Source organism: Gymnoscopelus microlampas, assembly GCF_963454915.1.
Source record: "Gymnoscopelus microlampas genome assembly, chromosome: 22".
Classification (NCBI taxonomy): Eukaryota; Metazoa; Chordata; class Actinopteri; order Myctophiformes; family Myctophidae; genus Gymnoscopelus; species Gymnoscopelus microlampas.
Window position 1 is genome coordinate 12,097,180 of NC_139959.1, and position 16,843 is coordinate 12,114,022.

The following is a 16,843-nucleotide window of genomic DNA, read 5'->3' on the forward strand; positions in this document are numbered from 1 at the left end:
AGAGAATGAGTCAAAGCTGACCAATTCCTAATCCCGTAATATGTAACTCAAGAGCAACGCCACAGACAATGGATTCCGTGTACAGTCAGCAAAGCTAATTATATTTCACACACTAGTTCTATTGTGATAGAGGTACCACCGAGATGATCTGGCTATGACTCAATGTACGCCGTTGACTCATGAGGCTGGAAATGAGGCTGCAGCGCAAGGGAAATGTGCAACAGCTAGCTAATCCTTCACACCTAATCTGGGTCAACACCACCAGGTGACAGGTAACAGGAGCCTTGCAGCCAAAATACCTGCGATTTGCACCGAGCCATCTTCTCCAAGTAGAATGTTCCCAGCCTTCACGTCCCTGTCAAGATAAGACAAAGACTTTCTTTAATTTACTGTATAGCCGGTATTTATTTTACCTGTAGATGTCAAGAAAAACATGGATGAATATCTTCCACCTTCTGCTCATTTAATTTACAGCAGTGGTTCTCCGTCTTTTTCCATGTCAAGGACCCCTAAATCAATATGTGCTGTATTTGCCCGCGAACCCTCATCAGAAAATAGATTTGTGTTGTTAAAACTCTTCAAAAATATTCCAAAATTTCAGATTTTAATGCAGAGCTGCAAGCTCACAGCGGTGAGCTTGTGGATCATAGATATTTTCAAATAGGCGATGTATATAGGTTTAAACTTATTTTGATGCTACATTGACTCATTTTGCTGGGGACCCCCTGGAACCTCCCCAAGGACCCCACTTTGAGAACCACCGATTTGCAGTATATTTCAGCCATTTATCAAGTGCTCTTATTCGGAGTGATATACTGAGCAATTAATACGCACATTAGGGGCAATGCAGTTAATCGAAAAGTATGCGAAAGTCATGATTTTATGTTCTACCGTGAAACTTGGCAATTAATTCAAGCATCTTATTTGGTTGCCAATTGCACCTTGCCCTCATCTCCTCACAATTATGTGAGGGTTAGCAAGCAGAACATTATATAACCCACTACACCATCCATCCATACATCAGGCTCACAGAAGCCATTACGTTCTATTTGGCCAAACATATGGCACCGATTAGTACAATGAGCAACAACAAAACAAAAGATGGAAAACGTCTTTTCCCACAAAATATCATCATTATCGATCATTTTAATTAAAATGGGTGACTATAATTATGCAGTCCTAAAGCATATACTGTAGCTATTCACTAGCTTTTATGGGCATAAAAACCTAAAGGATAGTTTCTCAAGGCTACTAGGCCAGCGCTTCCCAACCGCGCGGCAGGCGGACCTTTACTGTACTTCGAAGGAATGCTCGGTGTGCCGTGTAAAATTTCACACATCCAGTGAATCGACCCTCGCACATATAAATGCAAATGTGTGGCTTTGTCTTCATGGGGCCATCACCTGGCAGGTACTCAGGGGTGAAAGTGGGTCGGAACGGGCCGATACAGCGGACCTGAATGCCGTACCGGCGAAGAGGGGCTGTCAAAAGCGCACACACACACACACACAGTATATCTAGGTGTGCCCTGGGATCTTTTGACTATGCCAGGTGTGCCTTGGCACCAAAAAGGTTGGGAAACACTGTACTAGGCTAGCCTGCCAGTGGATTGAGAACAGTAATTCAACACATGCATAACTTCCTGGGTACAGAGGATGGTAGAGCCAACCCGACACAGTTCCTGATTACGTTTGTCAGGTTCAGCAACTCTCTTCACAAGCCATGTGAAATTCAGTGTGAGGTCTTAAACCTGGAAATGCGCAGTCAGTATTTTAATTCCACAGGGATTTCAGAGCTCTCATCCTTCCTGCTCAGTGCTCAGATTTTTCTTCTTCTTTATTAGCGCCCAATGCAGTCTCCACATAAATGCTCATGGCGACGATAAGAGGATTCAGCAGGGTGCACACACATGCACACACACACACACACACACACACACACACACACTCCCTCCTTCTCTCATTGCTCACAGGCTCGCACACCTCACTAGCTAGACAGAGTTGTCATGGCGACAGACTAACGGTAAAAAGTCTGACCAAAGGGGTCAAGTGAAAGACGAGGAAATAAAAAGGTACGCTTAACCCGTTAAGACCCTGAGGCTGATTCTACGAATGTACACTTGTATTTCTATATCAGTGGTGCTCAAAATGTTTTCATGTCAAGGACCCCCAAAATGATATGTATTTGGCCACGGACCACATCTCAAAATATTTTGTTCCAGGGACCCCCAGAAGCAAAGATTTGAGTTAAAAATGTTTATTTAAACATATTATATATTCAAATATTTGCACAAATTCTCAGAAAAACAGAAGTCTCGCTAGACGAGATTGAAATCTGGAGATTTCAATCTCGTCTAGCGAGACTTCTGTTTTTTTCCTTTTTGGTTGCATAGTGTTCTGTCACTATGAACGTCAGATCTCACCAATTAGCACTTATTAGCCCGCGGACCCCCATTTAAAAAGATAAGCCAGGGGCCCCCATAAGAGAAGATTTTTACGACTCTAGCAGTGATTCTCGATCATTGTAATTTAACGACCCCCCCAGTTTTGACATGCATTAGGCTACGGACCCCCATTTAATGGCATTTATATCTCTGGGACCCCAATTCATATTGTAAAATCAATGTTAATTTAACTCTGAGAGTGTACAAATGGAACCAAATGGACCCGTTAGGGTCCATTTGGTTCCATTTGTACACTCTCAGAGTTACAGACCCATAAGGGTCCATTTGGTTCCTATAAATCATTTAGCTGGGGACCCCCTGGTATCCCCTCAAGTCTAGGGACTAGTGGGGGGAAAAAAAAAGTATTGGTCCACCGTGGACCGAACCGTGGTCCAAAGTTCACCTTTTAACAGCTTAAACAGAGTTGCATCTCAGTAAACACTGGTCCCAGCTCAGAGCTTGTATAAAGTGGCAATGCTTTCAGGTACCAAATGTTGACAAACAAAACAAAATACGGGAGAAATGATTTACCACATAGATTAGGAGCCAAAGGATTTGATTATAGAAATTAAACTAGGTATGGTAGTTGTTATGAATAGTTTGTGTACTTGTGATCAGTAAACACATTTGTTAATCTACTACCATGGCCATCTAATGACGTCTCTCTGCACTTAATACATGTATCTGTTGCTGTCCTGACACATCATGTTCTTTATTGATACGAGATGCATCCGTTAGATTCTGAACATCATGTTCTCTATTCTTATCCTATTATGCTCTGTTCTGTTCCTCTCATGTCTCATATCCACTGGTAACGTCACAGGCTATATCTTGCTCTGCGCTGCCTTGCCACTTATGCCTAAACCTTTTAGGCATTTCTTACTATTTAAAAAAAACATTTTAAAATAGTTCAAATAGCCGATCTGCATCAACACATTGTTAGCTTGTAGATCGGCTATTCTAACGGTCCCATTAAGACCTGAAGCCGATTCTACAAATGTCTTCTAAATCCCAACAGTATTCTGAAAGAACGTATGTTTCTATATCAGTGGTTCTCAAACTTTTTCATGTCAAGGACCCCCAAAATGATATGTATTTGGCCGCCGACCCCATCTCAAAATATTTTGTTCCAGGGACCCCGAGAAGCAAAGATTTGAGATAAAAATGTTCACTTTAAAACAATAAATATTCAAAGATTTGCACACATTTTCACGATTTTTCAAAAATAGCAGATCTACAAGCTCGTAGCGCGGCACTCGGTGCCGCGCTACGAGCTTGTATATCTGCTATTTTTGAATAGCCAAAGTGTAAAATAATGCTTTTTAGCTCAAATAAATTCTGAAGGTGAATGAATGAGGTTTGGGGAGAGAAAAAAAAGAAGCAGTTCTCCAAGTTGCCAGAAGGGGGCACTAGAGTAGAATACTGCAACTTGTGGGAGTCAGTCTGTAAACAAAAGTGAGTCTGAATGAACGTAAAAATAGACTCCTCTTTGAGGGGGACTGTCATGAGGACGAGATAACAGGACAACTTCCACTGAAAAAAAAGGGCTGAGCTGTGTCTCTGTCACTATGCAGAGGACAAGCATGCAGCTCATTTTGACTAATTATGTGTACAGTCAGTGCACACACACGCAATTCTATTTGCTTCCATGTAGATTTACAGTACAGTATATACACCCAGTGGTGTAAAGTAACTAAATACATTACTTAAGTACTGTACTTAAGTACAATTTTGAGGTATTGTTTTACTTTACTGGAGTATTTCCAATTTTCAGTACTTTTACTTCTACTCCACAGGCAAATAATGTACTTTTACTCCACCACAATAATTTGAAAACTTTAATTACTAGTTACTTTGCGGATATAAATCATATTATAAAACATACATTAACCACTTCAGCCCTATTTTATACATAGGCTGTTTGAAAATAGCCGATCTACAAGCTCACAACGCGTCGCATCGCGACGCGTTGTGAGCTTGTAGATCGTGTTAGTACTTTTACTTTTGGTACTTTAAGTACATTTTGAAGCCAATACTTTTGTACTTTTACACAAGTAACATTTTGAACACAGGCCTTTTACTTGTAACAGAGTATTTTTATATTGTGGTATTGCTACCGCCACTGCAGTACACCTTTTCTCTCTTACTTGCAAATCTGGGAACATGGAACACACACAATACTGCATGGATGATTTTTAGCCCTTAGAATTCATTCCGGTGCTACAAAGACACGCTGCATAATTGCTAGCATATTGCTGAAGAAAGGGGGGTCTTCCAAGGTTCCAGTATAAAAGGCCTTTGTTGATGTATAACCTTCCCCTTCTCTCTCTCTCTCTCTCTCTCTGTAGCTTTTTTCAATACATTTGTATCCAGGTTGTAGGGCTCTTATCTGCCTGAGGCACAAAGAACTAGTGGGACGGGTTGGTATAGGTACAAGGTAGAGCCTTGTGGTGACTTTAGCAGTACTTAACACATGAAGAAAAAGGGGTTGTAAGATCTTTTACTGGTTGGTTCACAAGTCCTTTGGCAAGGTAACAAGACTCCCTGAGGCCCCTCCAAGAACCCCAAGGAGTAAAAAAAAGGGGGGGGGGGTGTAGAGACAGTTTAGCATGGCCTCACATGTAGCGAAAAAAAAGACACGGAGCCACGATCTTTACAGGCTAGCTGCTTGAGAAAGTAAGCATGCTAACAACACACTGGAGTTCAGCAGGTCAGCGGTTAAGAGCCTTTGTTAAAATAAACACTGAACACTTGAGCGCAGAGGGGCTCATTGGAGTGCTCCAGTAAACATACCAACGCAATCAATACAGAACTCAATGCAAACGGATCATGGGAGAGGCAAGCAATGGAGGCACACGGCGGGATGGAATGCAGCGTATGTGACATATTAGGAGTGCAAGCTGAAACCCAACACGGGGATTCCCACACCGCTGAGCAAATGGGACCTACGCGGCTGGAATAATGAAACGGCCGTAGACTCTCAAGAGCGACTCAACACTATAACCAGAGCGGCCTTATTGGCCCGGGCTCTCTCTCAACGCCTCCTTTAAAATTGCAGCTCCAGACAGCGCAGGAGCCGTTCAGCGCACGTACTGTATAGAGAAACGGGAGAGTATCTTTTCCCTGTGTTTCGCCCCAGGTGGACAGGGTTTTTGTTTAGACTTAGGCAAACCTTCTGTAAGGTTAGGGTTAGGTTAGGGTTAGGCATGGTGTTTGTAAGGTTAGGGTTAGTGTTTTTGAGGTTAGGGTTAGGGTTAAGTTTAGGAATAGTTTTTGTGAAGTTAAATGTTAGGGTTTAGGCGCAACCTGGGTGACACACCAATGAAAGAGGGAGTCCCATAGAGCAGTGGTTCTCAAACTTTTTCATGTCAAGGACCCCCAAATTGACACTTATTAGCCCGCGGACCCCCATTTATAAAGATAAGCCAGGGGCCCCCATAAGAGAAGATTTTTACGACTCTAGCAGTGATTCTCGATCATTGTAATTTAACGACCCCCCCAGTTTTGACATGCATTAGGCTACGGACCCCCATTTAATGGCATTTATATCTCTGGGACCCCAATTCATATTGTAAAATCAATGTTAATTTAACTCTGAGAGTGTACAAATGGAACCAAATGGACCCGTTAGGGTCCATTTGGTTCCATTTGTACACTCTCAGAGTTACAGACCCATAAGGGTCCATTTGGTTCCTATAAATCATTTAGCTGGGGACCCCCTGGTATCCCCTCAAGTACCCCTGGGGGTCCCCGGACCCTACTTTGAGAACCAATGCCATAGAGAAGCGGTTCATACACACACGACGTGCCTGGACACGTTAATTTACGTAACTGAACCGTCACGCTAAAGGAGGATATAAGGTGAAGGGGAAGGGAAGGGGGTGCTGGTGAAGAACGGACATGACAGCTTCAGCCATGGGCTTCAGATCAGAATGCGTCTGAAACGTCCACTCCTCCGGCGCAGACAGACGCTCCCTTCAGCGGTGTGCGCGCTGTGAGGCTTCAGCGTGTCCTAACGCCACCTCACAGAACCACGACCCACGACCTTCAGCTCCTGCTGCTCCGACGCGGCGGCTATAGGCCACAACATCCGGTCATGGTATCCTCCACTTTTTGTTAAGCCATTAAGACCCGAGGCCGATTCTACAAAATGTCCTCTGAATCCTAACAGTTTTCTGAAAAACGTGTGTTTCTACGTCAGTGGTTCTCAAACTTTTTGATGTCAAGGACCCCCACATTATTTTTGATAGGACAGTAGGCTTACAGGAGAGGGGAGTGACATGCAGCAAAGGCCGTCGGGATCGGGACTCGAACCCGCCACACGCTTGTCAGGCTACATCGTAGCCTAGGTGCCCGTGGACCAAAAATGTAATGTATTTGGCCGCGGACCCCCATCTCAAAATATTTTGTTCCAGGGACCCCCAGAAGCAAAGATTTGAGCTAAAACAGTTTGCTTTAAAAATATACATATTCAAAGATTTTTGAATAGCTAAAGCATAAAATATGGCTAAAATCTAAAATGACACAGACAAATTCCCGGTCTTAATGAGTTCAAACAAAATGTGTGCCACTTGGAATGACTCAATTGCTTATTGAAAGTGTACAGCGTCTCCTCGTTTTACCTCGAGATACAACAGGGCGATTTGTTGATGGTAATTTGAGAGGTTACTTTTTTTAAGGATTAAAGGCTATGGACAGACAACCTGAGGGTGCGAGGCAAAGCCTGGGGACAGAGCATACTAAAATACTTCACGCCTCTATCATTTGCTCACCTGGGGACGAACCCCCCCCAAGGGGTTCGTCATGGCTTATTATGTCCCTTTTATGATCCGGGATTCAATGAAACATGCAGGGCTAGCGATCCAGGGTTCAAGCCCCGGACCGCTGAAGCATTCTCAACCTTTTTCCCCCTGTGGCTTTGACGACACAGATAGGCCACATTACATTACATTACTTCCCGCGGGTCTGAGTCTGAGTCATAATTAATTCTGCTCTTCGATCGGTAAATTTAGGGTGGGGTGGGGTGGCTCATCTTTTCACTCTTTCACTCTCTTCATAAAAGAGTGATTAACCCATTCAAACCGGGAGCGCATCGGTGTCACCACTTTAAACATCATTTTATACTTTGGCTATTCAAAAATAGCAGATATACAAGTTCTATTTTTGAAAAATCTTACAAATTCTTTCAAATCTTTGAATATACATAAAAATGTTTTTGTAGAATCCCCAGAAGCAAAGATTTGAGTTAAAAATGTTCGCTTTAACAATATATATTCAAAGATTTGCCCCAATTTTTCACCATTTAAAAAAAATAGCAGATCTACAAGCTCATAGCGCGGCACTCGGTGCCGCGCTATGAGCTTGTAGACAAACACACCATCTGCCTGCCTTCCTCCACTCCCGATTAAATGAATTAGCCTGGATGAGAAACAAGAGGTACTGTAAAAAAAAAGAACCATGGAGGATGTGATTCACTGCAGCAGACAGCCAGTAGCAGCAGCAATGGCTCCTGCCTCCCTGACAGAGAGGCTGCAGACAGTCATTAACATTCACAGGCGGGCGAGGAGGAAGAGGAGGTGGAGAGAGAAGAAGGAGGGGTGGTGACACAATGCACCACCACGCAGGTTCAGAGAACTGCCGTTATCGATTCTTCTCTTCTTCTTTTTTTTTAAGCTGTACACTCAAATCCAAACTAAGCGGGTATACCTAAGCATCAAAGAGATATACATTCCAGAATGCTCACTTCTTTTGCCTCATTTCAACACCTTTCAAAACACACGACGACGGCGCATCAAGCATTAGAAAACAACGCGAGCACCTTACGTACGGTCACACAGGTGATGACAGAGGACAACGCGGGGCGCCGGGGCTCAAATTTATGACCCATTGAAAAGTTAGCCAGCCAGTAGCCAGGTGGGAACTGCCCCGTTGGTATGAAACCGTCCGGAAGATTTATCGTCCTCATCTGGCGTACCTTGGCGTTCCGCAGGGTCACCTTCTCTCTGACATCACATCCTGGTGCCAGGCTAGCGGGGCCGTAAAAACAGGAGGGTTTTATGAGGCTCCACCTTTGGGACCTTCTGGGGGAGCAGAAATATCTTTGACCGTCCATCCCTCACGCTGCTCCGTGCCCTTTGCTGCTCCAAGCAGATCAGCTTTCCCTCTCTGCACTGCGCTCTTCATGCTGGTGGACTTTCATCTCTATCCTGTCATATTTATATGACATGAATATTTATTATGTCATATTACCAATTACTTTGAATTAACCCCTTCAATCCGGGAACACATCTGTGTCATTTTAGATTTCTTTTGGCTATTCAAAAATAGCAGATCTGGGGGGCGCCCGCTGCTCTAACGGTCCAGGCGCATACCACATATGCTGGTAATCCAGCTTGACAGCGTGTTGCGCGTTCGACTCCCGATCCCGACCACCTTTGCTGTGTGTCACCCCCCCCCCCCCCCCCCATCTCTCTACCCATTTCCTGTCAGCCCACTATCCTATAAATAAAGGCATAAAAAGCCTTTAGCCTAGCAGATCTACAAGCTCTACAAGCAGATCTGCTTTTTTTGTTTTTTTTACGTGAAAAAGTTTGAAAATCATGACAAATCATGAAAAAGAAAAAGAATGTTTTGGGTAAACTACTCCTTTAAGGCAGGGGTCTTCAACAGGGGGTCCGGGACCCCTAGGGGGTCCTCAGAGTTACTACAGGGGGTCTGTCAAATCTTTGTGTGATATGTTTTTTTTTTTTTTACCTTAACCACTTGAACCCTATATACAAGCCAAAAATAGCAGATCTACAAGCTCACAACGCCTCGCAGCGCGAGGCGTTGTGAGCTTGTAGATCTGCTATTTTCGGCACAGAGGTAAAGGTGTAGAGGGAAAAAAGAGCAGACCAAGCAAACAAAAAACAGTTGAATCTGAAACACAATTTTATACAATATAGAGGGGGTCCTTGGCCTGAAAAAAAAAGACCCCTGCTTTTAAGGGTTATTGTATTTTGGTATCTGTGAGGATGTCTCCTGTTTGTAGCCTAATTGCTAGTGTTAGAAATCTGTGAGATTAGACTGTGTGATTGCACTGTGATTTATCTGCGTTTGCTCCGAGAGCATACTAATGTAAACAAGTAGTGGACCAATAGAGCAGCCTCTGGGCTATTTAGTGTAAATGAGATGCGTGCCTTTCTGTACATAATCCTTGCACTTGTAAATAATAGCACAGAGCCGTAGGGGTTGAATCGTTTTGCTTTTCTTGTAAATATAAATGCCACTGTGTGTGCAGCAATAAACGTTTTCTTCCATTATGATTCACTGTAAGTCTCTTTGTGCTGCGCTCACTTTCAACTATAAAGAAATATTTAAAGCAGATGTTGTGAACGAGAAAATAAATGAATGATTCAGTGTTGAGCAACTGCATGCTCTATTTCTTGCCTTAAGGTTACCGGACACAAAATTCTATCAAAATACATATTTTAGTCATCTGAAATGTTTTAGTTTTAGTCTAAAAATCATAAGATTTTAGTTCACAAAATCTTCAATTGATTTGGTCGACTAACATTTATTTTGGTGGGCCATGATGACGTCTTAATGCCTTCTTCATACTTAGCTGTATGCCGAAAATAGCTGATCTACAAGCTCACAGAGCGTGTTGTGAGCTTGTAGATCAGCTATTTTCTGGCCACGACACCCGCGCAAACACTTAAAATTACTTGTCTTAGTTCTACTGCATCTGTTCTCCACTAGTCCCTCACAAACATTATTGTCTAGTTTTCAGTTGTTGACAAAATTGTCAATATATTTAGTCTTAGTTTTAGTCATCATAGCTTAGTCGATTCTATGTGCAATCGATTGCACATAGATGATTCAAAAGCAACAGCTAGATTGCTGTGCACCTTCCTGCCCCCAGAGGATGGCTCCTAACTGATGTTGGTGACCTAACGGCCTTTCCTCTAGTGCCATACATAGGCCAAAGTTTCCGCTTGCACACCAGATATCTCAAAATCTAACGGCCAGGTTGCCATGAAGCTTGCCGAGCGCATTCATGCTCCCTGGAGGATGATCTCTAACGACATGGCTATTACTCTAGCGCGGATGAGCCCTTCTGATCCCAGAGGTGACATTCCCGCAGCTGCGAGTTGATCATTAATATACTGTATAGCAGATATGAAGCAATATGCATGCTGGATCCTCCCCCTTTTAACGGTCCTCCGGAGATGGATTTCTTTTTTGCCGGTGGACTTCTGGAGATGAGACGGATTTAATCTTCCAGGCGCACCACAGGATCGGTCCTATTTTTACCGGTATGAAACCATCAATCTATCAAGGAGGTGAATATTAATATCACAATCCAGTGCCATCCTTCTACTGCCATCTACCTGGAAGAGGATGGAGGGTTGATGCACAAGTGTCACAGTGGGTGACTTGGTGGTTTTGCCAGTTGCTGCACAGACCGTCGTTGGTGCACAGACCACATTAAGACCTAGAACGCATCTGTGTGACTTTTTGATTTGAGCTAAAAAGCATTATTTTACACTTTGGGCTATTCAAAAATAGCAGATATACAAGCTCATAGCACGGCACCGAGTGCCGCGCTACGAGCTTGTAGATCTGCTATTTTTGAAAATCTTGAAAATGTGTGCACATCTTAGAATATATAGTTTTAAGGCAAGATTTTTAACTCAAATCTTTGCTTCTGGGGGTCCCTGGAACAAAATATTTTGAGATGGGGGTCTGCGGCCAAATACATATACATTTTGGGGGTCCTTGACATGAAAAACCTTGAGCACCACTGATATAGAAACATAGGTTTTTCAGAATACTGTTGGGATTTAGAAGACATTTGCAGAATCGGCTTCAGGTCTTAATGAATAGGCTAAATCTGTGTGTGGGTTTTACAAATATTGAACCAATGAAAAGTATTAAAAAGCTCTTCTGACTAAACCTCAAAAAAACTCCATTGGATCATTAAACTGTCATTCAAACCAAATTGTTGGGATAGTTGTCAGACGGGGAAAAAAACTATCTCACCATTAATGGTCAAAAATCTCCTAACTGCACTTGAGCTGCACTTGGGTAAAGTGATGATAATATAAGGACACATTCTCTGACAATGTATGAAGTCACCATACCAACTTTAATGAGGCAGTGTTGTTGTTCTAAAAACATATATATATATATATTTTCATTTCCTGAAAAGTTAATATTTTGGACATAGCTGACATAGTTTCTGTCTGACAGCAAACCATAATATGCTCCAAGTGGGCATAAGGACCCAGGTTCAAATCAGACCCCCTGTCTTGTCTCGTGTGTCTCTCCTCTGCTCTTGATTTCCTGTCTCTCTACTATAAATAGATGTAAGAAGGGGGGGGGCTCCAATGAAACATGGTTGGGAACCACTGCTTTAATCATTTTTTCCTTGGACCCCCTCCTTCTTACATCAGACACAATCTGAAGTCCTTCACACACACACACGTACACACACATGCTTTTTTTCAGACATGTTAACCACTTCAGCCCTATATACTTGTCATAGGACAAAGAGCGTAAATAGCCTATCTACAAGCTCACAACGTGTCACGATGCAACGGGTCGTGAGTTTGTAGATCTGCTACTTTGGCTGTTTTTGAAAATGCCCTTTTCTCTGCTTTCTATTGCTTTTTAACAAAAACAACCTACATTGATGGATCATTGTGAAGAATAACATTCTATGGTTTTTCAAAGGTTAGTGAAAACGCTCTGAATCGCTGGCAAGGACAGCTATAGACGATGTTTTACTCTGGATGAAAGAAAGTTGTTTTTTATTTTTTTATTTTTACTATCACAAAAACAGACGAGGCACCAAACCCCCCTCCCCCCTTTGCCAGCCCCCCCCCCAAGGTTGGGAAAAACTGAAAAAAGCATACTTTTGCCAAAAATAAATCCTTAAAAACAACAAGTGTTATCTGTGAATCTCCGTGTCAGGACCTTCTCAGGCTGCTGTCAAAGAGGAGGTGGAGAAGTTCACTTGCTTGTGGTAAATGTCTCTGAGTGAGCCCACAGCCTTCATGGCCCCAGGGTTCTAATTGCATTCTGCTGTGCTGGGCTAGATAGGGCCTATCATGTGACACTCTCTCTCTCTCTCTCTCTCTCTCTTGCTCCCTCCCAACTCACCCTCAACTCTCTCTATCACCCCTAGCCTGAGGCCCTGACTCATATGATCCAGCTCTCTCTCACACACACACACACGCACACGCACACGCACACGCACACGCACACGCACACGCACACGCACACAGCCATGTGAGGACATCAACATTTAAGTTAAGTTACGTGCAACACCATCACGTAAATTAAAGGCGAATACCACTCATTTTCAACATTGAACTATGTCGTACATAGTTCAATGTTGAAAATGAGTGGTATTCCCCTTTAAGTACAGTTATAACCCCGACCTTATAACCCCGACCTGAACCTGTTTTCTAATTGTAAGCCTAACTCCACATATCTGTTAAAACAAACATCTCTCTTGTGCGAGGAGCAGGAAAATGGTCCAATTCTGCTATACTTGAGAGGACATTTGGCCCTCACAAGTGATACAAGCGTGTGCACACACACCCACACTCACCCACCGACCCACACACACACACTCACACACACACACACACGGACACTGATCAACTGATCATGTTTTTCTACAGCACACTGACTGAACCTAAGCCAAGGCCTCTCTCCCTCTCTCTCTCTCTCTCTCTCTCAGAGCATGTCAACCCATTCACAGCGCTAGGAGGAAGGTCACGTATCAGTGCTCGTTCCTCACAAGCCACACCTTGCAGCAGTAGTTCACCAAACGTTTTCGTGCCAAGGACCCCCTCCCCCAAATAGATATGTATTTTGACCCCATCTGAAAAGGTTTTGTGCCAGGGACCCCCCTAGAAGAGAAACTTTGTGTAAAAAAAAATAATCAAAATTACTCAACATTTGATATTTTTAAACAATAGCAGATCTACAAGGTTGCAGGGGGCGGCACGAAGAGCGCAGAGTTTTGAGCTTGTGTATCTGCTACTTATGATGCTATTGTGTGACACTGTAGTATGATCACATATTGGGCGTTAATTTACCAAAAAAATAATAATATGGAGACAAGGTTTCTGCCCGACAACAGCGATATATAGCAACAACTAAAAATGACCCAGAGGCGTTCCCAGCTTGAAAGGTATAACAACGTACATGTGTAACAAGTTCAACAGCTCTACATGGGTTAACGTTGAAATATGGAAATAGGAGGTTTCTGCCCTATACATATGCTTATCTGCTACAGGTGATTATGGTCCCAGCAACCCCCCCCCCCTGTTTGAGGAGACAAGAGGAGGAAACGTCCATTTCTCTCTTCCTCTTTCCGCCTCTCCTCCTCATCGCTCTTTACTCGTTCCCATCGGCACGACACTCTTGAGAGCAGCTGAGGTACTTAACCAGGCTGAAAGGATATGCATTATTCACACACAGCCCTTTCCCCACCCATGTGTACAACAGTGAAGAAATCAGTGAAGAGTCATCTGGAAAACTCTCTGAGTGATTAACATTAAAAAGCTGGGGGGCAGAGTGAGGCGACCCGATTTGACGAATTATTAAAGGTGCATTCCACGTGGGCTCTAATGCCTGACAGCTAGGGGTGTGCCTATAAACTAATTTCATGATACGATACGATATTGGGCTCACGACATCGATACGATACGAGATATGGCACTTTTTTATTATGAAAATATATGGGGGGGGGGGGGGGGAGCAAATGCAAACAAATACTTCTGTTTTTGCATTATTATTATTATTGCAAAAAGATATATATATATATATTTTTTTTAATTTGTTTTCAAAACAATATATTTCTTTTCAAAACGATACATATCGTCACGAAAACGTATCGCGATATATCGCGGGACGATATATCGGCACACCCCTACTGACAGCAAATCCCTGGTTCGATTCCCAGCCGCCTGGACTATTTGCTGCAAGTCCCTCCGCTACTTTCTCTCTATATTTCCTGTCTCTCTACACAGTGAATACTATCAAATAAAGGCAAAAAAAAAGCCACAAGAATAACACCCCCGCCATCAAACAAACAAACAAACAAAACAAAAACAAAGCTGGAGGGCAGTGCTTGTTTCAAATGCCAACCCACTAGCTGTGTTGGTCCAATTAATAACAGGGACTTAGCAAGGCCTTGAACTCTGTTTAGAAGAGAGCTTTTCACACAAATTCCTGAGGCATGAAATTCAAAATTTGAAATGTTCCACACCTGTAATGACTCCTCGTGTATTAATAATAGTGCTCTTTGCTATAATAATTCATTTCATACAGACTGTTTAGCGAGTCCATTTTGTCCATTGATTCGAGCCGTCAAAAGGTTTGTGCTACAAAAGGTTAAGCTAAGTGGGTGCTGCTGTGTGCACAGCTTGTACAGTACGTGTTTGGGTCACAAAGCAGTAAGTGTACGGATGGATGGATTCATAGTCGTATGTATGCTCAACATAAAAACATGAATAGATTTACAATCCAGTCCATCTTCTCTTGGATCACTGGCCCTGTAAGTTAACCTTCAGTGACCTCATCTTCACACAGATCCCAATGATTCACTTGACCTTTAACTCTTTAAGACCGGGAACGCATCTGTATGTCATTTTTAGAGTTCGTTGGGCTATTCAAAAATAGCAGATCTACAAGCTCATAGCGCGGCACAGAGTGCCGCGCTATGAGCTTGTAGATCTGCTATTTTTGAAAAATCATGAAACTCATGCAAATATTTGAATTTCTTTCTTTATTTTGGCGGACATTTGTAACTCAAATCTTTGCTTCTGGTGGTTCCTGGAACTAAATATTTTACAAATGTTCGCTTTAAAAAAATATATAATCCAAGATTTTGCCACAAATTTTCACAAATGTTCAAAAATAGCAGATCTACAAGCTCATAGCACAGCACTCGGTGCCGCGCTATGAACTTGTAGATCTGCTATTTTTGAATAGCCCAAAAAAATCTTAAAATGATACACAGATGCGTTCCCCGGTCTTAATGGGTTAACAGGCAGAAAGAGGCTGCACACGTCCTTCATATGGGTCATCAGTCTGGCCTGACACACAATACAATTCAACAATCCACTTCCTGTCCTTCCTCCGCAGCCGAGCCCGTGAATCAAAGGCGGAAGAGGGTGACAAAGATTCTATTTTATATCTTTTGGCAGAGCATTAAAGTCCTTGTATAAACAGACCTTTACCAGAGTACATATTTAGGAAAACATAATGAATCGTGGGGAGAAACTGGGAGGAGAAATCCCAGCACTCAAGCCTCAAGGTGTTGACGCCTGGCTGGTAAAACCTTTGAGATGCAAACAACTACACGGCAAAATCAAGCACCGTTTATCTCCTAAGAATGGACCTAAGAGTGTAAGAATGGACGACAAGTCAAATTTTCACACTCAGTAATAGACCCTCAGGTCTGTTTTACACTGTACAGCAGTGGTTTTACACTGTACAGCAGTGGTTTTACACTGTACAGCAGTGGTTCTCAACCTGTGGGTTGGGACCCCCAGGGAGGTCCCAAAATGCTTTTTATTTTAATGCCAAAAAAAAAAGACTGCATAAAAGGTCATCAAGAAACTAACTGGTCAAACCTTGGCAAAAATGTCAAATAATATAAGAAAGAGGCACATTTTTTTCACATGTTTTGAATATAGCCGATCTAAGTTTCGAGGCATTTTGAGATTGTAGAGCTGCTATTTTCACAATATTTATCTGTGGAAAAGGTTCAGAACCACTGGTGTCCAGTATAAGGTCCGGAAGCCATAAGTCTTCTTACCTGTGGATCTGTCCGTTCTTATGAAGGTACTCCAGGCCTTCCAGCACCTCCTTCAGCATGGTGGCTATGCTAGCCTCGTCCAGGACGCCTGCCTTGTGCTCACCCCGCGAGATGATGTGCTTGATCACGTCCAGCACAGAACCTGGCCCAAACAAACACACAGGCAACAGAGAAAAGAAATATCAGACACAAGCCACAGCCTTAGAGTGACATGGAACCTTTTGGAACCTTGGGTTGTATAACTATCTGGACATGATATAAGCTCAAAGTTGTCATCTTTATCTGTTGCTTCTGTACTCTGTGTAGTATGTAAGTATGTAACTGTTATTTGTGTATTTGTTTAATTTGACTGGACTATTGGATTTGATTTTATAATGTTAAATTGTCTTTTTGTATTCATTTTTATTTTAATTGTTTGTTTGTTTTTACTTTAATTTGTATTTTTTGTTGTACATGACATCTGTATTGCTTTGCTTTGTTCAGAACCCCAGGAAGACTAGAGGCTCATTCATGTGTCTCTAATGGGGATCCAAACATATAAAAGGCTCAACATTGAGAGTGAAGCGTGATACTGACTT

The 16,843-nt window shown here is 42.7% G+C and overlaps 1 protein-coding gene across 4 annotated transcripts in view; it reads right to left on the reverse strand.

Moving 5' to 3' along the window:
- oxsr1b (oxidative stress responsive kinase 1b) overlaps nucleotides 1–16,843 on the reverse strand; it is an 85,620-nt gene that overhangs the window by 18,226 nt on the left and 50,551 nt on the right. For all 4 annotated transcript variants that reach the window (XM_084048060.1, XM_084048059.1, XM_084048058.1 and 1 more), the window contains exons 4-5: nucleotides 16,266–16,407; nucleotides 300–355 (exon numbers count right to left, since the gene is read on the reverse strand). In XM_084048060.1, coding sequence (XP_083904186.1) covers nucleotides 300–355; nucleotides 16,266–16,407 — 198 coding nt within the window. The remainder of the gene's footprint in view (nucleotides 1–299; nucleotides 356–16,265; nucleotides 16,408–16,843) is intronic.